At 45.9% G+C, this 27,985-nt stretch overlaps 1 protein-coding gene across 3 annotated transcripts in view; it reads right to left on the bottom strand.

Moving 5' to 3' along the window:
* Positions 1–27,985, bottom strand: part of PPP2R5E (protein phosphatase 2 regulatory subunit B'epsilon) — a 279,362-nt gene that overhangs the window by 117,072 nt on the left and 134,305 nt on the right. For all 3 annotated transcript variants that reach the window (XM_030215510.1, XM_030215507.1, XM_030215508.1), the window contains exon 5: positions 15,500–15,592. In XM_030215510.1, the coding sequence (XP_030071370.1) occupies positions 15,500–15,592 (93 nt within the window). The remainder of the gene's footprint in view (positions 1–15,499; positions 15,593–27,985) is intronic.

The raw sequence follows: 27,985 nt of genomic DNA on the forward strand, positions 1-27,985 counted from the left end.
TATACATCCTAGAATACTGACTTAATTGAAACATGAACTAGCAGATCTGTTAGCAATATGTAATTTTTCTTTAAAATCCAGCATGGTACCAAAAGATTGGGGTGACCCATGTAACACCATATTTTAAAAAAAGGATTCCAGAGGTGATCTGGGAAATTATAGACCGGTGAGCCCGATGTCGATGCTGGGCAAAATTGTAGAAAATATTATAAAGAAGAAAATTACAGAGCATATACCGTGTTTCCCCGAAAATAAGACAGTGTCTTATATTAATTTTTGCTCCCAAAGATGCGCTAGGTCTTATTCGGGAGTAGTAGGGGGACTGTGGCGGTCGGGAACAGTATTGAAGAGGGAGGTGGTATTCTGCAGGAGTAGGCTGTGGCTCGCCTATCTGCCCACAGTGACCACAGGACTCGAGCGGAGGAGAGCCACCCTCCTGGCCGGGCTGGGAATGGAGGAGGGGTATGCACTAGGGAAGGTAATGGAATGTGGGGATGGGCTGCTCTGGCTGGGGGTCTCGGGAGGTTGTGAGAGGGCTTAGGGCGCAGGATCATCCCTACCGTATTACAAACGTTTAAAAAAAATTCTACGGTAGCTCCGTTCCCCGTTGGTGGCGCTTTATGCGCTTCTCCAGTACATTCGCAACACTTTCTATCCTTCTAGTCTGACTTAGCCCTTGGGCGATGGAGCAGCACCGAAAGGGCTCGGTTACTCATTTTCTTTTCTTTTATTATTTCTGCAAGGGGGATGTTTCTTTTCTTTCCGGGCTCACTTACCGGTAGTTGATCTTCACAAAAGCATGAAGGAGGATGGTAGGAGTCCGCTAGACGATAGATTTTCCACCTCAGTCTTGTTTCTTGCATTTCTTTAATGTTATTTCGTCTTTGGGTTGCTGCGAAAAAAAATTAAGGTTTCTGTGTCCATGTCCCATTGGGACCAAACAAAAACTTTGCTAGGTCTTACTTTCGGGGGAGGCCTTATATTTAGCAATTCAGCAAAACCTCTACTAGGTCTTATTTTCAGGGGATGTCTTATTTTTGGGGAAACAGGGTAGAAAAGCATGGATTAATGAGAAAGCCAACATGGATTTAGTCAAGAGAAATCTAGTCTCAACAATTTATTACATTCCTTTGACGGGGTGAATAAACATGTGGATAAAGATGTACTGGTCGATACTGTGAATCTGGATTTTCAAAAGGTATCTGACAAAGTACCTCATGAAAGAGATTCCCGAGGAAATTAGAAAGTCATGGGATAGGAGGTGTCAGGTTCTCAGGTTCAGAGCCTGCGGGGCCGGGCTCTGGAGCAAACGTGAGCTCTTGGGCTGCTGACGAGGAGCGACAGCAGCAGGCAAAACCCACCAACCAAGGCTGGGCAAGCCCACCGACACCGGCAGGGACTGCAGGCACCGCCCAGCGAGCCGGAACACACGGACTGGAATTCCCCGGACTGGAGGACACAGGACTGGAACACTGGACTGGAATCCCCCGGACTGGAATCCCCCGGACAGGAGGACACAGGACTGGAACACGGGACTGGAGCACACCAGACTGGTCCACACAGCTTCACCTGCACTTAGCTACTAAGCCCCCCAGGAGTTGAGCTCCTGGGTTTGAGTAGCCGGCAGGACTTACTGGACGACACAGGGACCAGGACTAGAACAAGCTGTAACTGAAGTGCACCTAACTCCTAAAGTGACCAAGTGTTCCTAAGCCCAGCACCAACAGAAAAGCTCCTAAGCCCTCCACTAACAGCAGTGCTCCTAACAGAAACTAACAGGGGTGCCCCTACGCCTTACACTAACAGAAGTGCAGGGAAGCCACAAGGGAAAAGGAAGGGAAGACAAATGCCAGACCTAACACAGGTGCTTCCTAAGCACCAAGCTGCAGCAGCTAAACACGGGTTCTCACCCCGGTGCTTCCTAAGCACCAAGCTACAGCAGCTAAACACAGGTCACGAGGAAAAGCGGGGAAAGCACAAGGAAACAAGCAGGAAAGCCAAATACCCAAACAACAAAAGGTGCTTCCTAAACTCTTACTAACAAGGGTGTTCCCAGCACCAAACTCCAGCACTGCACTAACAGCAGTGCTACACACCGTAGCAAAAGGGAAAGCAGAGGAGCCAAAGGGAAAAACAGGGAAGTCAAACACACAAGTCACAAGTGCACACTGACTGCACTAAACTAACCTGGACCTAAAGCAAGTAGCCAGAAGCAAACGTTGCGAAGGACCTGAAGGAAAGAACCCACTTCCTTATCAAGGCCCGTCCAGATGATGTCACTCTCCCTAGATCCAAAATATAGAACAGGAAAAGTTCTCTACGATGACGAATCACAGAAGGCAAAAGTAGAGACTAATAGACGATTCACCACTGGAGACGCCTGTGTCGGGTCGTTATCTCTGATATAATAAAGACTGTTGGACTCACGTCTCCAGTGGTGAATCGTCTATTAGTCTCTACTTTTGCCTTCTGTCACTCTCCCTAGAGCCAGGCAGAACACATTCAAACCCCGAGAGGCCCAACCCACATCAATGCAGCACCGAGAAGCTCTTGAAGCCAGTACACCCAGGGAGAGGTAGAGCAACTCAGACCACACCCACAGCTGCAGTGAAGTGAGACAATTAACCCCATGCTGCTGGAAGCTGCCAGCACAGAGAGACAGAGCCAGCTCAGAAAGGACAGAGAAAAGAAACAGAAGCCAGCTAAGAAGCTGACCCCCAGGAAAGAGGTAAGTTTGAGAGGGGTTCTGACCCCAATCATAACAGGAGGTACTGTCCCTACTGTGGATTAAAAACTGGTTAGAAGATAGAAAACAGAGTAGAGTTGAATGGTCAGTATTCTCAATGGAGAAGGGTAGATAGTGAGGTTCCCCACCATTCTCAATGGAGAAGGGTAGATAGTGAGGTTCCCCAGGGGTCTCTGCTGGGACTGCTGCTTTTTAACATTTATAAATGTTCTATAGATGGGAATAACTACTGAGGTATAAATGGGAAGGACCTGTCAATCAAGAGTGCCTTTTGCCAGGTTCATGATTATCCTGTCACCATCAGTGAGCTGGTCCATTATTGTTCCTCACAGTAACACACCTCCAAGGGAACGTTGAGGATTCGTAGTATTTGACCATTTGCAGTTTAACTGATCAAACTTCTTGGAGCATTTTCTCTAAATATTCATCCATACTTGCACACAAACACAAAGTTATTCAAACTCATTAAATCATAAGAGGATTGTAAAAAAAAATTGCAAAAGGACCTTACGAGACAGGGGGCATCCAAATGGCAGATTATGTTTAATGTGATCAAGTGCAAAGTGATGTATGTGGGAAAGAGAAACTCAACATTAGTTACAAGATGCAAGGTTTCACATCAGGAGTCACTGCCCAGGAAGAGGATCTAGGTGTCATCATTGATGATACGTTGAAACCCTCTGTTCAGTGTGAAATGGCAGCTAAGAAAGCAAATAGAATGTTAGGAATTATTAGGAAAGGAATGGAAAACAAAGGTCAGAATGTTATAATGCCTTTGAATCGCTCCAAGGTGTGACCACACCTCAAATACTGTGTGCCATTCTGGTCACCGCTTCTCAAAAAAGCTATAGCGGAATTAGAAAAGGTACAAAGAAGGACATCAAAAATGATAAAGGGGATAGGACAACTTCCCTACGAGGAAAGGTTAAAGCGGCTAGGACTCTTCACATTAGAGAAGAGATGGCTGAGGGGAGATATGATAGTGGTCTATAAAATACAGAGTAGAGTGGAATGGGTAGAGGTAAATCGCTTGTTTACTCTTTCCAAAAATACTAGGACTAGGGGGCACACAGTGAAACTACCAAGTAGTAAATTTAAAACAAATCGGAGAAAATATTTCTTCACTCAATGTGTAATTAAGCTCTGGAATTTGTTGCAAGAGAATGTGGTAAAAGCAGTTAGCTTAGCAGGGTTTAAAAAAAGGTTTGGATAATGTCCTAAAAAAAAATCCATAAGCCTTTATTAAGATGGGCTTGGGAAAATCCACTGCTTAGATAAGCAGCATAAATTATGTTTTAGTGTTCTGGGATCTTGCCAGGTTCTTGTGACCTGGTTCGGCCATTGTTGAAAACAGGATACTGGGCTTGATGGATCTTTCGTCTGTTCCAGTATGGCAACACTTATGTTATTTGTATATTTCTGATATTATATCACATTGGTCCTATTACTAGTTTTCAGTTTGCCATTTCCAAGTTTACCTCATTGATTATAAGTGCAATCTTATTATTATACTGTTAACAAAATCCCAAGTTTTATGCTACAATACGCCTGCCATACACAGTCTTGCATGAATGTCTTCATGAAGTCAGTTAAATATCAACAAATAAAATAAAACAAGCACATAAATAACAGAACTCTAACTGCTATCATGCAAATATCACCTTAGCTTACATATCATACATTTGTAAGGGGTTTGTCCATATGGTAGAGCTTGGAAAGGCCTCAAACTTACACATGTAACTTGCATGCACATCAACACTTAGGTGTGGGCATTTACACCAGCACTATGTCTGGTATAAGTGCTTGTGCTTAACTCTTAGGTGCATATATACCCAGTTACTCTCATATTCTATAAAGGAATACAGACACCCTCATACTTTTATAGAACAGGTTCCTACCAAGCCCTCTGTTACAAGAACATAATAAAGTGACATATCACCACTTCAGTCTGTCCTAATGGGAGAAGTTTCAACAGCAGACAGTGATTTTATACCAGGCAATTTGTAAGAAATTTCACTTAAGATAAATACTTAAAACTACTACAGGGATATACATAAGCACATACTAGGAGAGGCCCTTTTTTAAAGCCATTAACTTGGCTAAGTGGTGACTTAAATGCTTAAGTTGGGTGTTTTTTAGCTACTACTGAGGGGAGGTATTCCCAGGGAAGGGGGTTAAATCAGAGGTGCAAATATGAATAGACTATATTTCCAAGTCTGTGTGATATTTTATATTATAAAAATTAAATAAGCTTTTTTAAAAAGTAGTATATAAAGCAGATATAAATGTCTAACTTCTCTGTATCCACCGCAAGTGACAAAGTGAAAGAATACATATTTTCATTTTGGAAACTGGTGGAGCATTGACAAGTAACAAGTACCCATGAACTATGTCCCAATGCAAAACAGCTTAGAAAGTGCTCCACTTATATTGTGTACTAGAAAAAAAATGGTCTTCTAATAACCACTGATAGAAACTAAAGGTAGTCCCAAAATGTAAATTTTTGAGAAAAGAAACCCTCAGCTTAGAACACGGTATTTCACCACCAAGTGTTACAATGCTAACCAGTTATGAGAGATTATAATGATGCATTACAGAAGCATAGAGTAGTGTGGACTAACAAATGTCTCATTTGGTTAACCATACAATTTTTTTAAAAGATAGGTTTTAGTTCTTTTCTGAATTGAAGATAATTTGTGATTCTTTTTATCGCTTTGGGAATTGAGATCCACCATTTGTAACCCAAATAGCTAAACCCAGCCGTGTATATGGATTTGTAGGTTAAGTTTTTGCAATTGGGAAGGTGAAGGAGTAGGTAGCTTCTGGACTTGCATTTCTTGGAGACAGTTCAATCAGGTCTAGAGTGTAGTCAAGAGACATGCCAAACAGTATTCTGAAGATGAGTACTTGATTTGAAAAACAGTCTGGCCTTTATTGGGGTTACTCTTTTATATTTTGATTTTCTGAATATCAGTCTTGCTGCTGTGTTTGAACGGTTTGCAGTGATTTTAGTTATGTTCTCTTTGCATCTTGCATATGCAGCGTTGCAACAGTCTAGCTGGGGTAGTATCAGCGACTGTACTATCAGACAAAATGATTGCCTGGGAAAGTAATCTCTGATTTTTCTCAATTTCCATAGGATTTTGAAACGCTTTGATGTGACTGCAGAAATCTGGGTTTCAAGAGAGAAATGTTTATCAAGGATGATTCCTAATATTTTTAGTTCTGTTTTGACTGGGTATGTTTGTTGGTCGATTGTGAAGCTTTAGTAGATGGCTGGGTTGTGTGAGCTGGATAGGACAAAGAATTTAGTTTTAACTCTATTTAGTTTGAATTTGAAGGTTGTGGCCCATTTTTCCATAAGGTCCAGCCCTTTTTTAACCTTATCCAAAATTTCTGTGATGCTATTGTGAAAACCTATATATATATATATATATATATATATATATATATACTAGTAAAAAAGCCCCGTTTCTGATGCAAATGAAACTGGGGCTAGCAATGTTTTCTTCTGTGTGCATGTGGGAGTGTGTGTGTCCCTGCCCTATGGCCTCTCTCCCCTCCCCCCTCTGAGTCCTTCACTGTTACAGAGCCAGCGATTTGATTTCCTGCTCTGCTGTTTTCCTTCACTGACTGTGTTACAGAGAGGGCGGGGCAGACACTCATAGGGAAACCGGATATCTCGCCCCCTTCACACTTCCGGCTGGAGGCTTCATAGAACGTTGGTGTTGCCTTTTATATAGAGAGATATATACACACACGTGTATATATATATATATATATATATATATATATATATATTGACATCACTTGTGGTACCCCACATTTAGGGATCCAAGAGGCTGAGAACTGGACATCTTGGATCTGGTCCTTAGGAAACCATTAAACCTCTGGAGGGAGGAGTGGTCTAATGGTTAGTGCAGCGGGCTTTGATCCTGGCAACTTGGGTTCAATTCCTACTGCAGTTCCTTGTGACCTTGGGCAAGTCACTTAACCCTCTATTGCCTCAACTACAAAAACTTAGATTGTGAGTCCTCTGGGGACAGAGAAAGTACCTGTATAGAATGTGTACAGGTCCTCCATCATTTTGGTCAGTAATGGTATTGAGGCCACTGGTCTATAGTTTGTGATTTTGCTGATCTTGCTATTGGAAACTTTGGGGATTGGTGTACATATAATGTCGCCCTTATCAGAAGGGAAATGGTCATTCGTCTGCCATCTTTCTGCTGTGATTCATCTGGTCCTCCTAGAACACTTTTAATAAACGAAGCTGATGGGAGAGTGCAATCTTTATTCTGTGTTCTGCAAGCTTCCTGGTGCAGTTTATAAACACAGCAGCCGATGAAATCACATTCAAAGTAGAGAATGATAGCAGTTGGATCGAGCAGATTTGAATGTTAGTGGACTACTGAGGAAGAAGCAAAATGAGGCTCCTCGATACACTTCCCTAATTACAAAAATATCAAATACAAATACACTCTAACTCGAGATTTCTCTCATTCAGGCACTAAATGGTAGAATTCTATCCCTAGGGAAATAAGACAACTCAATAACTATCTGACCTTTTGTTAATTCTTGAAGTCTTTTCTTTTCAATAAATTCCTTCACCAGATGTTGAAATCAATTATAGCCAACATCTTACTCGCCGCTACTTTTTCAAGAATGTTCCTTTAAATCTCACAGTTTTCATAGCATGTATTATACATTAACTTGTAGTATTACTTACGTACACCACATAGAGCTGAATAATTGTATTTTGCTAATGTAGGATACAAGTATCAAATAAATATATACCGTGTTCTAAGCTGAGGATTACTCTTTTCAAAAATTTTCATTATGGGACTGCCTCTAGTTTTTATTGATGGTTGTTGGAAGAGCATTTTTTTTCCTAGTACTGTATTATCTCTCTTCTACGAGTTTATAGATTTTGGGGATTTTCCTGAAGTGTCCACTTATACTGTCCGCATATACAGAGTGCTATATACACCTTAAGTCACCTTCTAATGGTTTTTCTCCTGAAGACTTGAAGCTATTTATCTTGCTTAAATAATTTCCTACCTAAAATAATACAAGTCTCAACCACCCAACAGAACAAAAATAGATTGACAAAATTACTTCTGCAGTGCACACAAAATTTTACCTAGCTAGAAATGATAATCACCATAATTTCATCAGTTTTATCATCCAGTAAGGCAGACTGATATTTTCATTAGTTAACAAACTGATGCATTCAGAAAATGCATGATCATTTATTTACTGCTTGTCCCTTTTTTCATCCTTGTCTATTTCAAGAACTATTATGTGTAACTTATCAAGTTGTTAAAATAACGCTTAAAAAGGTTATTTTTTTAATGATCTACATGGTTATTATGACACTGTATGCTAAATTAAACTAGAAACATGAAATGCAAATTACTCAGTACCCTAAAGAAGTTCATTGGTATCCTAGATCATTACGTCTCTTAGCAACCATACCCATACTTTCCAAATTGGATGTAGGCTCTCTTCAGAAATAAAATGAAATTCCGAACACAATAATCCACCCACTGAAAATCTTAATGTCTGGCAATAAATTTATGCTAAAAAAATTGTAAATAGAAAACATTCATAACTTATTTTTCTTATAAGCATTGATACTGAGAGACACTGAATCTAGTTTATACCAAGTTAGCTAGGCCAAAATGCTACCACAAAATGTACTGCACCACAATATACTGGTATATACTTTCAGGAGGATACATTTATATTAGAAGCTATCTTCAATATAGTCCCATGACTGATTTGTAGTTAATGTGGGAATGGAGCATCAGTAAATTAGAATAAAGATGTACATACTATACAGCTCTATAGATAGAAAAAATCTAATCTAATCTATTTGTATCTAAACTGAATTAAACTTTCACAAGATGCACCCATCCTTCAAAGTCCTTTACATAATTACTGCTAAAGACTACATTCAGGGAAAGGACTGGGATCTAAGATGATGGATACATGAAGCATGACTATGATATAAGCCATCAGAAGTAGTTTACCCCCAAGTTTTTGGAATTTTTTTTTATAATAGGGAACCAATACATTTCAAATCTGTAAAAGCTTTGCAATAAATGTGTATGTGTTGCTGTAATGTCTGTAATACAAGATCTCATGCTTGCTGAAGCTGACAATCATTCATCTGTACTTTGCAGTCTTCTTGCTCAACCAACATGAAATGACATTTCATTCTATGCAGAGGTGACTAACAACACTTACTGAGGTTTAGAAAACTAAATAACAGATGGGTCACAAGATGGCAGCTGCTTCAGCGGATGCCTGCAAGCGCAGCTCTGCTCCCCTCCCCTTGCTGGAGAAATCTCCCTTTCCTCATGTCACCGTGATGGCTTAAGCTCACAAATTGTCCTACCTTAAGCCCTTGGGGCTCGTTTTGGAGCCGGAGCAGAAGTGCGGAGCTTCTTTAGTGCCTGGTATGCCAATTAAGCTGGCTCGTCTTCGCGGGAAGCAGGCCACAAGTGCGGCACGTAAGATGGCTGCAACACATGAAGCAGCTGCAGTGCCTCTGTATGAGGACATTGTTCAGGTCTCAATACGACATTTGTCACAACTATTGGAAGATAAACAGGCCAAACTCCATACCAACACGGAGGAGTTAAAGGATTCTGTTGCTGGGAAGGCAGCTTGAATACAGCAGGTTGAGGAGCGCATATCCACTCAGGAGGACTGGGCCTCCACACTAGAGGGACACGTGAGCAAACTGGAGATGCAGTGCAAGCAGCTCCTGGAACGGGTGGTGGACCACGATAATTGAGTGCGGCGCAACAACTCGCACATTATTGGTGTCCCAGAGAGCATGAAGGATATCGACTTAATGGATCTTGCAGAGCGATGGCTCCCAGAGGCGGTCGAGCTCCCCCACACCACAGGTCTGGTACACATGGAGCGGGTGCACCAGGTGGGGACCAGACAGGAACATGCAGCCTGATCACATCCGGTTATTGTTCGCTACCTGAACTACGCAGTCAAGGCTTGTCTGCTGGACCTTTACAAACATCATCATGAGCTGGAGTACAGGGGCTCGAGGCTGCTTTTGTGGCAGGACCACTCTGTATGGGTGGCAGAGCAGTGGAAGGCCTTGGTAACCCTTTCACTCCCAGTTGTTTAATAAGGACATCAAATTTACATTTCAATACCCGGCAAGAGTGCCATCAGTGCATGACAACTACACGTTGGTGCTCACCACAGCTGTGGGCTCCGCTCGTTCTTGAACAAGCTGCCTCCTTCCTAGATGTGTTACTTTGGGAGGCCCCAATGGGCTACAGGATGGACCAAGGCCACCATGTTCTATGTTTGGCTTTTGATCCTTTGGAGCCTCCTTGAAGCATCACTGAGAATTCTATGTGGACATGGCCTCTGATCTAATGTACTCGGGAATCCTAGGTGCACTTTGTACTTGGTTGGGTAGTGCCCAGCCGGTCAGTGAAGTGCACTCTAGGGCCTTTACTGCATTTTTAAATTCATGTTTTACAGTTGTTTTTGTTTCGCATACTGAAGTTACAGTGTACACTTGCTTTTTACCTTAGCTGGGGGATCTTCTATATTTTTTTTTCTTCTGGTATTTTGTGCTATAGGGGGCAGGGAATGCGGGATAGTTTGAAGGGGATGGTAGGGTTATGGAGGGTTTTGGGGAAGAGGAGTTATCTGAGTGGCAGATGGGAGATGAATGTTTTTGTGGGGGTGGTGAGTGCATTGGTGTGGTTCGAGTGGTGTTTGGAGGCTTGGGATGTGGAAAACTGGTATGAATGGGGTAGAAGAGTGATGCACGGGATGGGTAGGGGAGTTGCAGAATTGGAACATCAGATGTAGGTGGGGGGACATAGGGAAGGGGGGATACTCCGTGTTCTCATTTGGAATTGTCTGGAATAGACATTTTGAGGAGGGCTCAAGGAAGACACTGGGACGGTTTGGCTGGGGCACCGTCTCCAGTTTTTCAGGCCTCATGGATATATTAGCTATTGTTGCTTCTGGGTTGGTGTGAGGTTGGGTGACCTGCGCATTGCCACCTTGAATATGGATGGAATCCACTCACCTGTGAAGAGCACAAAGATACTAAGTTACGCCAGGCGCTTGATGGTGGACATTTTGCTTCTGCAGGAAACATCTCACCAACCGAAAACATAAGTGACTGGGTGGGAGAGCTGGCATTTGCATCTTATAACAACAGGCAGCGTGGGGTGACTATTCTCTTTCATAAAAGAGTAGATTTTTTAAGACACAAAGTTATCTTGAACCAGAAGGGTGCTATGCAATTAGGGCAGGAGAGCTTAAGGAGAGGCATATTGCTGTTTGCTCCCTATACACTCCCAATGTACACTCACAAATTATTTTCTGCTTTGCTGGCCTCACTGGCCCCAATATAAGAGTATCAGCTGGATTTTAACTGCTGACCCGATTTTCATTCATATTGATTGTCATCCCCCAAAGGCGCTCCAGGCCCATGGTGGGAAACCGGGAGATGTTATCCTCACCAGCCTGGACATTGAAAAGGTGATCAAAAAAATTGTGTGGGACTACCTTTATTGGGCCCTACCCTAGTTTGGTATCATGGGCAAATTTTTAGCAGGTGTTCATGCACACTATAATCATCCGACCGCGCAAATTCTGATTAATGGATGACCCACCTCATCCTTTCTTTTGAGGCGAGGGACTAGAGAGGGCTGCCCACTGTCACCCATGTTATTTGTCCTTTCCTTGGAGCCCCTGGCTAGAAAAATTCATCAGTCTAGCAGTATACAAGGTATAAGGGTAGGTACTCAGGAATACAAAAATTAATTTGTTTGCTGATTATATGCTAATCTTTTTGGAGCGTGCTTCACGAGGAATCCCCGAGTTAATAGTACTTTTACAGAACTTTGGTTCCTTTTCAGGGTTCAAAATTAATTTTGAGAAATCAGAGGCTATAGCCATGTCTTTTGACTGTCACTGTTGGCATTTGCCCAATTTCCAGTTGGCTTGGGCTAGGGTCCCCTCAAGTACTTGGGGGTATATCTACATCTTGATTTTGCTTTGATATACTAGAAAAACATAAGGGAGAAGGTGGATAATGTCTGTGCCCTATGTACCAGGTGGAGAGATCTTCCCATTTCGTTTCTTGGTTGGGTTGCTTTGGTAAAAATGATCCTTCTCCCCAAATTGTTATATCCCCTCCAGATGATGCCTCTGTGGATTTCCCGACGGGATGAAGGGGTCTAGAGGGGGACAGTGATCTCTTTTCTCTGGTCGGCTCACAGAGCACACATAGGGTACCAAAACCTTCTGTGCTGCAAGGGCCGGGGGGTGGGGTAGAAATTGCCTGATCTTTGGTTCTCTAATGTGGTGGACCTGCTTGGAGGTTACGTGAACTACACATGGGGGTGTACTGCTACGCCCCTGTTATGTTTGGTCCACTGAGGCCTCCCTATATACGGTGTTTACCGCTATTCAGAAAGGTGGGTTTATACCCTCTGTTGCGGCTACTGAGGAGGGCCTGGGAATGGAGGCAGATGCATTTGGGGAGGGTGGTGGGGGCACCCCCTTTTTTGGAATGCGTGCAAAACCCACAGTTTCCAGTGGGCCAGGGACTCTCATATACGGAATTGTGGTGCAGGAGGGGTTGTAGATATGTGGGTCAGCTATAGGACATGGGTGAAGGTGGCATTCCTTCTTTTCAGGAGTGTCAAGCGAGGTGGCAGCTTCCTGCAAAATATTTTTTCTCATACCTCCTTCTCTGTCACTATTTTCTCTGTCACTATTTTCTCTGAGGTGCTCGGGTCAGAATTACCCTTTGTTTGCCAAGCTGGGTACTCTTTTTATGGAAATGCCAGCTGCTTCTATTTTCTAACTCTTGTTACTCTCTCTTATCTTTCTAAATGTTACGTTTTTACTTACACCCTATGCTGTCTATTAAAATGTTTTATTGTGTTGGCACTGTAATGTAGCATACTATGCCATACTTTGTATTGCTGTTTGAATATTTTTACTGCTGTAATTGTCTATTGCTTATGATAGACTTATTCTTGCTGTACACCACCTTGAGTGAATTCCTTCGAAAAGGGAAAGGGAAATGGGACTTGATATACTGCCTTTCTGAGGTTTTTGCAACTACATTCAAAGCGACACCGATGCTGTTCAATATATTTGTGAGTGACATTGCCATAGGGTTAGAAGGTAAAGTTTGCCTATTTGCGGATGATACTAAGATTTGCAACAGAGTGGACACCCGGGAGGGAGTAGAAAACATGAAAAAGGATCTGAGGAAGCTAGAAGAATGGTCTAAGGTTTGGCAATTAAAATTCAATGAGAAGAAATGCAAAGTGATGCACTTAAGGAGTAGAAACCCAAGAGAGACGTATGTGTTAGGCGGGGAGAGTCTGATAGGTACTGAGGGGGAGAGGGATCTTGGGGTGATAGTATCCGAGGATCTGAAGGTGATGAAACAGTGTGACAAGGCGGTGGCCGTAGCGAGAAGGTTGCTAAGCTGTATAGAGAGAGGTGTGATCAGCAGAAGTAAGGAAGTGTTGATGCCCCTGTACAAGTCGCTGGTGAGGCCCCACCTGGAGTATTGTGTTCAGTTTTGGAGGCCGTACTTTGCGAAGGATGTTAAAAAAATGGAAGCGATGCAAAGAAAAGCTACGAGAATGGTACGGGATTTGCATTCCAAGACGTATGAAGAGAGACTTGCTGACCTGAATATGTATTCCCTGGAGGAAAGGAGGAACAGGGGTGATATGATACAGACGTTCAAATATTTGAAAGGTATTAATCCGCAAACAGATCTTTTCCGGAGATGGGAAGGAGGTAGAACGAGAGGATATGAAATGAGGTTGAAGGGGGGCAGCCTCAGGAAAGATGTCAGGAAGTATGTTTTCACAGAGAGGGTGATGGATGCTTGGAATGCCCTCCCGCGGGAGGTGGTGGAGATGAAAACGGTAACGGAATTCAAACATGCGTGGGATATGCATAAAGGAATCCTGTGCAGAAGGAATGGATCCTCAGAAGCTTAGCCGAAATTAGGTGGCGGAGCAGGTGGGGGGGAAGAGGGGTTGGTGGTTGGGAGGCGAGGATAGTGGAGGGCAGACTTATACGGTCTGTGCCAGAGCCGGTGATGGGAGGCGGGACTGGTGGTTGGGAGGCGGGAAATACTGCTGGGCAGACTTGTACGGTCTGTGCCCTGAATGAGGCAGGTACAAATCAAGGTAAGGTATACACATATGTTTGTCTTGTTGGGCAGACTGGATGGACCGTGCAGGTCTTTTTCTGCCGTCATCTACTATGTTACTATGTTACTATGACATATATTCAGGTACTTATTTTGTACTAGGGGCAATGAAGGGTTAAGTGACTTGCCCAGAGTCACAAGGAGCTGAGTGGGAATTGAACTCAGTTCCCCAGGATCAAAGTCCACTTCACTAGCCACTAGGCTACTCCTCCTAATTAACTGTCACAGTGGTATAGATTGGGCAGGGAACACCGGCATTCCCCTCACCTTGCTCAGATGGCTGCACGGAGGAGTTCCTGCTTGGGAGACAAAATTTTGAAAACGATTTGATTTCTGTTTTGTGCTGGCTTTTAGGGTTAACCCCAAAGCGGGTCTCCACAAAATCTAATACAAGCTTCTACATTATGTATATATTTCCAGAAGCAGGGCAAGGCTATGGGCCTCTGATATTTGTGATAAATGTGCCAACAGGGAGAGGCACCACAGTGCACCACTTCCTGGAGTGCCCAAAGTTACAGCCTTTTTGGAGCAGGGTTATCTCTTCTCTTGAATCTATCTCCTGGGGGCAACACATGAGTGGACCTATGGGGTGCTGCTACTGGGCTCCAATTCTGCTTTATGGGCTTAAGGACTTTTGGACCATCAGAGACAGTTTGTGCTCCTTGCCCTGGTGCTGACTCTATTGCTTGTCTCCTTGATTTTTCTTGACATGTTCTGCATTGTTGTTTGTGTGCCAATCCTTACTAAACAGAATTTTTAAAAAAAACCCAAACAAACAAAAAAACTAAATAACAGATAGATGTACAACATAAATTTCCTTCATTACATGGTTTATAGCTTTGTGGGCAAACACTACATGAATGGAAGCAGACAGCTTCCCAATGAGCACACCAACTTAAATTAAGAATTCTTGAACAGTAAATACTTAAATTAAAATACTTTTTCAGTCTCTCATATTTTAACATTGCTTGTGAAAAAGAATATGACAAAGCACATGCTGTACACTGATTACATTCAAATTATCAGGCAAAACTATTTGAAACTGGCATATAAATAACCATTCTTTCACTAAGCAGAAAAATGTTAATTGTATATTATTCTCAGCTTCTTCTGCAGTATTGTGCCAGTTCAGTTTACTAATTATACTGAATAATTCTAATCTGTGCTTTACTAGAATATTAGCTTTACATCAGATTTTTCATCAGCAAGAGGAATACTAATTTGTGTTTTGATAACACTTGACCACTATTATATTCCTGCCACGTCAACTTTTGGTAAACTATGTTTATGTTTATTAAAACTTTCTATACCGCCCTAGCTGACTGGCAAGATCTGGGAGGTTTACTGCTATTCTCACTCCAACATAATCCAGAAAGAATATTTAATACATTTCAAGTATCTGTAAATATAGAAAGTATAGATAAAAATTCCATTTTCAGTTAGAAGTTTACATCAAAGTAATCATAATATAGTTGTACATATATTTGTTAATTAAAAATGCTTACCTGCAATACAAATTTTTGATCTATGTACTTTTTGGCAATGCTGGGTTGGAATTCCTGGCTTTCCAAAAATCTTATGAAAAATTCATATACAAGCTGCAAGAAAAAAGTATTCCAAAATGGTGTATAGAATATTTCTTTTCTTTTTTTATAGAAATTAAAAAAAAAAACATGTTGTAATGTACATAGCACCCCAAATGTCTAATCAAGTACTTTATAAGTCTACAAAGTATAAGCTAAGCTAAAACTAGCCTTACTATTTCCTACAGAAGTCAAGACTTATGGGCACTACTCCTTTGGAACTACTGGTCTCAAGCAAACTCCCCAACTACATGTTTTTCTCCTGTCTCCTCTTCTGCTGCTGTCCTCTTTGCCCAAGCTGAACACTTCTCCAGTGACTCAGTCTGAAATACATTGCTCAACACTATTAAAATCTATCTTTTCGGTGATATCAGTGTAGGCTTTTCAGAAGCTGCCTGAATATTTCTCCGGGTTAAGAAGCACTCCAGTGTTCATCTGGCTGAGATACATTAGACACATAAATGGCAAAAATAAACTTGGAGTCTATCAATATGACATGGTCTTTTTCAATGAACGGATTTTGTGCTTATCAGCTACAATGGAGTCCATTTCTATCCCAAAGGACAGCTGTGTTTCAGTACTCAATCTCCCAGGCTCATTTGTAGAAATTACATAAAGAGCTTGTTTCTATCCCTAGAAACTAAGAGTCTGGGGAGGCCAAAACAAAAGGAAAGACCATGCTGAGGATTAGACCAAATGTGTAAATATAGACATACACAAAAGGTGAAATTGTATTCATACCTGTTAAATTACTTTCCTTGAATCCTGCTAGACAAGTCCAGAACAATAGGTTGTGTCCTCTCACCAGCAGATGGAAATAGAGAGACTGTAGTCTTCCGGTGACATCACTAATAAAAGTGGATACATATTCACCCAAAAGGGTTGATCTAGTCCTGGGTTTACCCCAATGAATGCATGGGCTTATTGCATTCCTTAAGCAATACTACAAATCCCTACATGCAATGGGGGAATCCCAGAACTGGATCAAACCTTTTGGGCAAATCTGGATATAAGTATAAGGAATGGTACTGTCTGGAAATCTCCAGTATGCCAATGCCAAAAGCAGCAGAACTGTAAAACCAAATCTCATCATTTGAGACCCCTTTGGAGAACCACTACAGAATGCACTAAAACTATTTACAATATAGGGCACTAAGAACAGACAGAACTAGAGAATTCCCCAATATCAAAATCTTCTAGGGTGGGTTCTGTAATGGTCTAGCAGGATTCAAGGAAAAGAAATTAATAGATATCATTGAATTTCACTTCCTTAATCTCATGAGATTACCCCAGCCAATAGGATGTACAAAAATCAGTATCTTACAGGTTGAAGGAATACAAAGCCCCCTGAACCACTGCTCCACAAAGACTATGTCTCTTCCAGCCAAATATCAATCTTGTAGTGTCTCTCAGAACAATGTAAAAATGACTGCATTGCCACCTTACAAATATCCTGTTTGACCCGTCCTGGGACCCCGCCCAGGTGGTCACCTGATACCACAAAGGATGGGCCAACAGCTCCAGTGGGACCACAAATGAGGGATGTCCACTTGCTAGCAACCTAAATCCCTCCTGTTAAGGCCCTAGGAGCCAAATGATCCTTTTGTGTCTCACTGAGTTGCAGGACAACCTGTCTAGCAAGCAGAAAGAATTTGAGATGCCCACTAGAAGGGCAATACTAGCCAGGTGTCCAGACTTGTTGATTTGTCAGTGAAATCACTCAGAAGTCAGTAACACCACCCTGATCCAGATGAACCAAGGAGACCACTTCCAGAGGAACAAAGGTACTGACAGAGGGTAGACCCATGTCCATTGAAAGACTATTAGGAAGTCCCATCAATTAAGAAGACTCAGACACCCACCTGGTCAGGGAACGACCACCAGAACTACCGTCAAGCTAAGAGATAGTGACCTCCTACCAAGGTTGGTCCTAAATGTTGTTTGTGAACCCCTTTAATACTGATACCCTACTACAACATAAAAGACCACAGCAAAGGGCTGAGATGCTCTTCCTCCATGAAGGAAGTGTCTGAACTTCAACGGCAGTGCCTGGACAACACAAAGTAACTTGCCCCACTAGGCAAAGGGCTCCACCTGAGCCCTCTAGGAGTCAAGGGCAGGCCAGGGCCTTGCTTCCAGCCCCTCTGCAAAACCATGACTGCCTAGGAATAGCATCTATTATGGGGAGGGCCCAAACTGTACACTCATCCTCATATGGGTGCTAGGCTCAAACCTATGAGAATGATGTCTCTGGGCTCTAAGAAAGGAAGACTGAAGGGAGGTCGAGAAGCCTAATTTCCTCAAATGCTGCCACTCATGGGTCATATCAAAAGCTAAAAGGAAACGGGATGACAACTTGGCCCCAACACGAGCTCTTTCAATCATGCAATTTGGGGGGAGTGGGGGTCAGGGATCCGCCAGACTGTGGCTCATAATCATATGCTAAGTGTGACTAAGCATAGGGAGGCTACTGCTGACGCCAGAGCTACATCAGGGATACAAGCTCTGATGAGCCGCTCTTCCTCCTGAGGCTCAGGAACAAAACGTATTGGAGACACTGCTTATGCCAGCTCTATCTCTGTTCTGGAAGCCACTGCATGTGCAGAGAGAAAGAGAGAGAATTTTGTCTTAGGGCCTAAGCAAGCTGCCCCCAGGAGTACTATCTTGCCCACGTCAGCCATGCCAGGCATATCATTTGCCTCCTGCCAGACAAGAGTCTCTCATCTCCGGGTGATTCGGCATACCCTCCTTGAGGAGAAAGATGGCTCCCTGCCTGTGGAAGAACAAAGCTTATCACGCTCTTCTTCCACAGCGATACAATAGTTAGGGGTATGAATTAACTCTGACTTACCTATCTACAAGAGAATGAAATTAAATATAAAAGGTTGAACAGTGCCCTCAAATCTCAAACTCATTTAAGGTAGTGTTCACAACAGCAACAAAGTAACCACTAGACAGCTAGGGAAAATGTACTCAGATACTCTGCATATTGTCAGGAGCTGCCACAACTATCCTGTCCCTGTCAAGGGTTCCAGGCAGGTCTCAAGCTGGAAAAGTCTGTCCAAAAAACCAACAGCGAAGGGAGCACTCATGAAGCTCCAGAAGGAAATAAGAAGCATTCTTCCATGAGATCTGAGGAAATCAACTCACTCAGCTGAACCAAAGCAATGACCAAATGTGGGGAATCTAGCCAGAACCTCAGGACTGGGCCCAATGATCCCCTGTCCTAGGTACCACAAGATAAAGGAGGCAACTCCCCAGCCCTCCCCTGCGAGGGACTGGCTCCACCATCACTAGCTTTAACAATCATCAGAAGCTAGCTAAACTGCCTTACCCTTGAATTGAAGGCCACAAAAAAGGTGGCAGGAAGGCTTTTAGAATGTCGGCAGCAGGACCTCCGAATTCTAGGGTGAACTCTTGGGGAACCACCTCCAGAAGGCTAAAGGGGGCCTGGAAACACTGACTGACTTGAGTCTCCCTTCCAGCAGGTCCACCACAGGCCCCCAATGGTTCTCAAAGGGGTACCTAACTTGGCACAGCAGAAGCCAATAGACCAAAGGCTGCCAACCTCTATGCAAACAAAAAGGCTAAACTACCTGAACCCTAAGGACCACTGAATCCTGCAGAAACCTTACCACAACATGGGCAGCACTTTATCCTCCACTCCCAGAAGGCTGCAAAGTAGAAAACAAGTCATCCTCCTGGAGACAAAGTTTTGGCCTTCCCCACATCCCCTTCAACCTCAACCAGCTTCCTTTTTTTTTCCTGTTAGGAGTACAGGACCCATGGGGGGGGGGGGGGGGGGTGGAAGAAATCATCCACCCATGCTCAACAACCTCATTGGCAGCCCAGGGGATACCACCTGCACCCCCTGCAGGCTACCTCTCTGACACATTCCAAAAAGGAGGAATACAATAAGCAGGGCCCATAAGGCACCCGCTATGGAGGCCACCCCGAACTCTAGATGAGCCTTAGCCAGGGAGACTAACAATCGCTGCCTCCTACTCCACAGAGCTTGGGCAATAGCACTCCTGAATACCTCTGCCTGGAACTCACAGCTGAGGAGGTGAGCTAGCAACAGCGGATGTTCCATATGCTTGTATTACTCTTCTGAATAGCCCTATCAGATAGCATCCCCAGAGAATGATCCACAGTACCTTATTCTCGTCTCGAGACTCCACAAAAGGACCTGGGCGATAGCATGTTAAAATTTTTTATCATTTATTTAAGTTTAACTCGCATCTCTTTCAGCAGTAGCTCAAGGTGTCATGCCCTTGTGAACACTAGGAATTTCCTTTTTCTAATCCATTATTTAACGGAGGTCATTGAGGGTTAAGTAACTTATCCATAAAGATTACAAGCAACAGCAGCAGGATCTGAACCTGGCTATGCTGCTTGCCAGCTCAGTGCTCTAACCACTAGGCTTATTCCTCTACCATTTTAGGTAATTCCCCCAGTGGGACCCTCTGGGACAAGTCATCCCCTTCAGGTCCTTGCAGAATAACAAGTGGGTGGGCCACACTGCTTTGTTCCATAATAGCCATTTGTCCAGAGCAAGTGCCTCTATGGAGGTGGGAAGAGCTCCCTTACTAGAAATTGCCAGTCATTTGCAGCCCTAGCATAAACCCAAGAAATCCAGGGCCCCATAGATCCCTGGCTCCAAGACTGGGCCAGTGAAGGGGCCATCTTCCCCACCTAACTCAGTGAGACCAAATGCTCAATGCTGATTCACAGGGTACAGAAATGGCAACATGGCCATTGTTCCTGCAGAATCAGGTCTGCTTCAGTCCTGAACCATTTCTGCCAGAACTGGGGCCTCCAAGACCTTAGGAACCAGCAGAACATCCTCTCCTGTGGATTCCATACTTGAGTGCCACGCTGGCCGATGTGCACTTGCTTGTTGTAAGCTGGTGCAAAGACCCTCTTCCCCATCCCCCTTCTGCACCTCGTAACTGGCAATTACTTACTGGAATCCATCCAGACTTGCAAAAATATTTTGCGCACTGCTGGTATGTGCTCAGATTTCTTTATATATATATATATATATTAGTAAAAATGGCCCGTTTCTGACACAAATGAAATGGGCGCTAGCAAGGTTTTCCACAGAGTGTGTATGTTTGAGAGAGTGTGTGTGAGAGTGACTGTGTGAGAGAGTGAATGTGCGAATCTGTGTGTGTGACAGAGAGTGAGACTGGGTGCGAGTGTGTCTGTGAGTGTGTGTGATTCTCCTCTCTCCCCTGCCCCCCCCCCCTCCAGCCACCCAGCGATTCTCCTCTGTCCCCTACCCTCTTTCAGCCACCCAGCGATTCTCCTCTGTCCCCTACACCCTTCCAGCCACCCAGCGATTCTCCTGTCCCCTGCCCCCCTCCAGCCACCCGATTCTCCTCTCTCTCCTGCCCCCCCTCCAGCCACCCAACGATTCTCCTCTCCCCTGCCCCCCCCGCAACCACCCAGCGATTCTCCTGTCTCCCTTGCCCCCCCTCCAGCCACCCAGCAATTCTCCTGTACCCTGCCCCCCTCCAGCCACCCAGCGACTCTCCTCTGTCCCCTGCCCCCCCCTCCAGCCACTCAGCGATTCTCCTCGCTCTCCTGCCCCCCAGCAGTTCATCTTGATCTCTTGATTACCTCCACTGCAGCGGCCGCGTCATTGAAAGCCCTGCCCGTCTCCAGCCTTCCCTTCGAGTTCGTTCCCTCAGAGTCCCGCCCTCGCGGACAGAGGAAATGACGTCAGAAGGCGAGACTCTGAGGGAACGAACTCGAAAAGAAGGCTGGAAACGGGCAGGGCTTTCAATGACACGGCTGCTTCGACGGAGGTAATCAAGAGAGCGAGGTGAATCGCTGGGTTGCTGGAGGGGGGAGCAGGGGATCAGGGCTGTTCGGGACGGAGTAACATTTGTTTGCGGGTTGCTATGCAGCCTTCCCTTCCCTCTGAGGGCGGGGCCGTGAGAGCGAGTGCCTGCGGTTGGTCCCTTCTTCTGACGTCGCGAGAGCGGGGCAATTACGAACCCCAGGAACACTACACAGCTTCACTGCCACTCTACCACAGAGTCAGCTTCAGAACTTTGGCGGTGCGAATTATTATATTAGATATATATTTTTTAAACAGTTGTATTCACCTGAAAAAAAAAGTGGAATAAAGCACAAAGCAAGTAACTGGATTTATATTTTTGTCTGTTCGCTGCAGATGGAGCCCAACTGGAGGGACGGAGAGCCACAACCCCCACCTCCAGTCAAGCCTTGTGGGTTCCTTGGCCAGATGCTTCATGGAGCTTGCAGCTGTGGGAGACGAAACCTCACAAAGCTCCACTGGGGTAAACATCGTGGCTCGAATTCCAGGAACTACTGGCCCAAGAGACTGGCTTGCATCTAGGAGAATCAGGCCTCAGCAAGGGATCTCCTGCACCAGATCTACACGCTGTTTGAGGTATAGAAATACTGAAGAACTCTAGGCTGCACCAGCCCTTTTACCGGTGATGTCACAAGAATAGTTAAGAACATATGTTCAGTATCTATACCCCCATCTGCTGATAGAAAGAGATCAAAACCCATTTGTCTGGACTGGTCTCACACAGTGGTTCTCAATCCAGTCCTCAGGACACACCCATCCAGTCAGGTTTTCAGCATATCCACAATGAAGCAAGCAGTACATGCAAATTTATTTCACGCATATCCATAGTGGATTTGGGAAAATTAGGTTCTTACCTTGGTAATTTTCTTTCCTTTAGTCATAGCAGATGAAGCCATTACGTATGGGTTGTGTCCATCAACCAGCAGGGGGAGATAGAAAGCACTCAACTTTTCACAGTGCCTCATGTCCAGCCAGCTCCACTGCCTCTTCAGTATTTGAAGCTTCCAAAGCAGTATGGCAAACCACAATGGGAATAACATGAACTTTCCTCACAGCGAACGATGGCCCCTTAACAAGGGCATGAACTCAAAAGGAGGGAATGAACACATCCTCCTGGAGGGAATAAACTCGTCCTCCTTATTGTATAACTGGAGGGGATACACGCAACCTTCTGGAGGGAATAAACTCATCCTCCAAAACATAAACTGGAGGGAATGGACTCATCCTCCTATAAGTGAACATGAATCCTGAAGACTGTTTTCCAACTTTCTCCCAAGGAAGGAACTTCAGGAAACAAGAACAGAACCTGAAACAGATTCACAGCATACAGACAATCATAAAGGGAGGGCTCATGGCTTCATCTGCTATGACTAAAGGAAAGAAAATTACCAAGGTAAGAACCTAATTTTCCCTTCCTTGTCATCAAGCAGATGAAGCCATTAATTATGGGATGTAACAAAGCAATCCCTATATAGGGTGGGAACAGGTCACACCACGCGCTAGCACTTGTGCTCCAAAACGTGCATCCCTCCTAGCAGCCACATCCAGCCTGTAATGTCGGGCAAAAGACAGCTTAGAAGCCCATGTTGCTGCACTGCAAATCTCTTGACGAGAGTGCGCTCCAGTTTCAGCCCAAGAGGAAGAAATCGCTCTGGTAGAATGCGCCTTAAAGGCTACAGGCGGAGACCGGCCGGCAAGCAGATAAGCTGAAACGATAGTTTCTTTGAGCCAGCGGGCAATAGTGGCTTTAGACGCTGGAGACCCTCTGCGAGGACCTGATAGCAAAACAAACAGATGATCAGAGGTCCTGAAAGAGTTAGTAACTCGCAGATACTGCAGCAGAGTCCTGAGCACGTCCAACAGCTGCAATTGCCCAAAAGATTCTGGAAACTCCTCATCAAAGGAGGGCAAGAAAATAGGCTGGTTTAGGTGAAACGCTGAAACCACCTTAGGCATGAAGGAAGGCACGGTCCGAACTGTGACCCCAGACTCTGAGAATTGCAGAAATGGGTCTCTACAGGACAGCGCCTGGAGCTCTGACACCCGTCTCGCCGAAGTAATGGCCACAAGAAAAACGGCCTTTAGTGTCAAATCTTTCTCCAATGCTCGCCGAAGCGGCTCAAAAGGAGAAGCCTGCAGGGCCTTCAAAACTAGCCCCAGGTTCCAAGTTGGACAGGGTGCTTGCACGGAAGGCAGGAGCACCCCACTAAGAAACTGTGCCACATCTGGATGAGCAGCTAAAGACACGCCTTCAACCTTACCACGAAGGGAGGCCAACGCTGCCACTTGCACCCCGCAGGGAATTATAGGCCAAGCCTATTTGTACAATATCCTGCAAAAAGTCCAGAATCAGCGAGACAGGAGCCCGCATGGGTGTGATCGCTTTTGAAGCACACCAAGACTCAAACTGGCGCCAAATCCTGGCATAAGCCACGGAAGTGGAACGCTTGCGGGCCTGCAGGAGAGTGGAAATGACTGTTTGAATAGCCTTTGTCCCTCATTTGCGCCCTCTCAATCGCCATGCCATAAGACCAATGCAGCAGGCATCCTCCATGGCTACCGGGCCCTGTGACAACAGGTTCGGTACCAGAGGTAAAGGAAGGGGAGCCTCCACTAGCATCTGTCGGAGGTCCGCATACCAAGGCCTCCTGGGCCAATCCGGGGCAATGAGGACCACTTCTCCTGGGTGCAGCCGAATCCGCAGGAGCACGCACCCTATCAAGGGCCACGGAGGGAACACATATAGTAGGCCCGGAGGCCAGGGCTGAGTCAAGGCATCCAACCCTGCCGAGCGAGGATCTCTCCGTCTGCTGAAGAAGCACGGGACTTTGGCATTTGAACTTGTCGCCATAAGATCCATCACGGGCTTGCCCCATTTGGCACATATCTGCAGGAATACTTCGTCTGCTAGTTCCCATTCTGCTAGATCGATCTGATGCCTGCTTAGATAATCGGCTTGCACGTTGCTCTGACCTGCAATGTGAGCTGCCGACAGAAACTGAAGATGCAGCTCGGCCCAGTGGCAAATCTGATCGGCCTGCGCGGCCAGTGCTCTGCACTGAGTGCCACCTTGTCGATTTATGTAGGCCACTGCTGTCGTGTTGTCCGACATCACTCTGACAGCCAATCCTTCCAGGGTCACTTGAAAGGCCAGAAGCGCCTGAAACACCGCTTTCAACTCCAGGCGGTTAATGAACCACTCCGACTCCTCGGGTGTCCATAGACCCTGGGCATGCTTCCCCTTGCAATGTGCGCCCCAGCCCTTCAGGCTGGCATCTGTCACTACTAGACACCAATCGGGGAGTGCCAGCGGCATTCCTCGCCGCAGCATGCTGTCTGAGAGCCACCACTCCATGCTGAGTCGGGCCGCAGGGAGCCAAGAAAGTCTGCATTGATAATCCTGAGAAACTGGAGACCATCTTTGAAGTAGGGAATACAGTAGAGGTCTCAGGTGCGCTCTTACCCAGGGCACCACTTCCAATGTGGCTGTCATCGATCCCAGCAGCTGGACAATGTCCCATGCTTGCGGGCGGGGCATCCTCAGGAGCAGACGGACCTGATTCTGAAGCTTGCACCGCCTTAGCTCGGGTAGGTATACATAGCCCGAGTCTGTGTCGAACCTGGCCCCCAAATATTCTAGAGATTGCGAGGGGGTCAGGTGACTTTTGGCCATACTGACGACCCAGCCTAGAGATTGAAGTACTGAGACCACTCTGGCTGTAGCTTGATAGCTCTCTGTTACAGAGTCTGCTCTGATGAGCCAGTCGTCTAGGTACGGGTGAACCCTGATACCTTCTCGCCTGAGCAAAGCAGCTACTACCATCATTACCTTCGAAAAGGTTCGGGGAGCTGTGGTGAGGCCAAAAGGCAAGGCCCGGAACTGGAAATGTTTTCCCAACACTGCAAACCTCAGAAACTTCTAGTGCGGGGGCCAAATTGGTATGTGCAAGTAAGCTTCTTTCAGGTCTAGAGATATGAGAAACTCTCCTGGCTGTACCGCAGCAATGACAGAGCGCAGGGTTTCCATGTGGAAATGCCGCACTCTCAGGGACTTGTTTAATTCTTTTAAGTCCAGAATAGGGCGAAAAGACCCACCTTTTCGCGGCACCACAAAGTAGATGGAGTATCAGCCTTAGCCGTGTTCGGCGGGAGGTACCGGGGACACGGCCCCTAACTGAATCAGACCTTGCAAAGTCTCCTCTACCGCCGCCCATTTGGGCGGCAGAACCGCATCGGGACTCCACAAACATGTCTCTTACTGGGGCGTTGAATTCTATTCTGTAGCCATCTCTGATCAGGTCCAGAACTCACTAATCTGAGGAAATATTGGCCCACTCCTCGGCAAAGAGGGAAAGAGGTCCTCCGATGACAGGAAGCGAGGAGGGGGCCGGCGCACCATCATTGAGAGGGTCGCCCCTGAACTCCAGGCCTAGAGCCAGTGGCTGCGGAACGCTTGTCCGAGCGAAAGGAGTTCCTCTGCTAAAAAACAGGCACGAGAAGTGAACCCAGCAGAACGCCCCGGGCAGTACCTTCTAGCTTCACGGAAGCGAGGTCTATAAGAGGAGTGGACCGCCTGGCCTTGGAGGAAGGCCTCGGCCTATCTTCGGGCAAGCGCTGGGGTTTAGGATCTCCCAGGCCTTTAACAATTTTTTTTCCAACTCCTCACCAAATAGGAGAAGGCCTTGAAAGGGCAACTTCACCAACCTTTGCTTAGAGGCCATGTCTGTCCGCTGCCCAATGTCATAGCCAAATAAGACGGCGAGCCGCCACTGCTACTGCCATTTGTTTAGCCGAAGCTCTGACAATATCATAAAGGGCATCAGCCAAAAAGGACAAGGCCGACTCCAACCGCGGAGCCACATCCGAGAAGGGCTCCGCTCCATCTCCGGGCTGTTCCACTGCCTGTTGCAACCACGCCAGGCAGGCTCTACCAGCATAACAACTGCATGCAGATGCTCGAACAGTAAGACTTGCAATTTTAAAGGACCGTTTAAGTGCTGCTTCCAGCCTACGGTCTTGTATATCCTTAAGGGCAACTCCTCCTTCCACAGGGAGGGTAGTTCTCTGTCACCGCAGTGACTAGGGCATCTACTTTAGGCATTGCAAAGCGAGCCAAATGCTCCTCACGCAGAGGGTATAATTGCCCCATAGCCCTGAAAACTTTCAAAGGTCCCTCGGGGTCAGCCCACTGAGCGGAAATAAGCTCTTGGATGGAGTCATGCAAAGGAAAGGCTCGAGCAGGCTTTTTGGTACTAGCCATCCTAGGATTCACATAGGAAGCCGTGCCACTGTCAAGCTCTTCAATAGAAAGGACCTGTAGGGCATCTGAAATAAGCGCTGGCAGCTCATCACGGTGGAAAATCCTCACCGCAGAGGGATCATCCAGATCCTGTGGTAATTCTGCACCTGACTCTGGTTCCTCAGACCACGAAGGCCTGCCAAAACTCTCCGAATCCTCACAGCCCGACCACGGGGGGGGGGGGGGGGGGGGGGGGGGGGGGGGGGGGGGGGGGGGGAAGGAGGTGCACCACAATCTGAAGGGGAATTAGCCCTTCTACGCTTTTCTTTATGCCAATTATCAGGGAAAATAGCCTCAGCGGGCAGTCTCAGGCCAGAATCCACCGGGGGGGGGGGCAATAGAAGGGGGCCTCAGACGACCCTTGAGGGAGAGCTCTTTTCAGCATGTATGCTTTATGCAATAACAACACAAAATCAGGGGAGGAAAAACTCGCCCTGGGCACCCAGATCCCGTCCGGGGCTAACCGCTCCCTGATTAGCCACAATTCGAGGTCCCCCCCCCCCCCCCCCCCCAGGCTCAAAGCTCTCCATCTCTATGGAGGCCGCGCCATGCGGAGAATTCAAAATGGCGTCCGCTGCCAGCTCTGAGCGGGAAGACTCATCGCTCGCCATGCTCGGGCCGGCTCTTACGCCTGTACAGCACGATTTACAGAGCCCCGCAGCTGATTTGCGCTTGCCACACTGAGAACAGCGCTTTACATTCTCTGCAGCCATCGCCGAAAACAGCGGGAAAATTCAAAATGGCGGTTTCGCGCCAAAAACGCCCCGATCGCGGGCCCACCCCAGTGCAGTTAGAAACACTCTTACCTCACCAGACCGAGTATCACAGCTCCGGTCCCATAGAAGAATCAAAGGAAAACCTCTGTTCCATTTTTTTTTTTTTTTAACGCTGTGAGGAAGCAGAGGTAATAAGAACTCCGGAGGCTCAGATGAGTGGAAAAGGCAGGGAAAGGCGAACCAATGTGCCTGCATCCACTGAGTGGGAAAGGACAGGGAAAGCAAGCAATATGTCCACATCCACGGGGGCATGGGTAAGGCAGGCAAGGGCTAACCTATGTGCCTTCAAAGTGAAGCATGCTATAGCCTCTAACACCCCGGCTAACAACTGGCAAGCCAGGAGCACCCCCAGGCCGATTTTTGATGGAGCTCGAAGAAGCTGCAGCCACCCTGCTTGGGGAGATAGAGAATACTGAAGAGGCAGTGGAGCTGGCTGGCCATGAGGCACTGTGAAAAGTTGAGTGCTCTCTATCTCCCCCTGCTGG

Source organism: Microcaecilia unicolor, chromosome 9 (genome assembly GCF_901765095.1).
Source record: "Microcaecilia unicolor chromosome 9, aMicUni1.1, whole genome shotgun sequence".
Taxonomy (NCBI): Eukaryota; Metazoa; Chordata; class Amphibia; order Gymnophiona; family Siphonopidae; genus Microcaecilia; species Microcaecilia unicolor.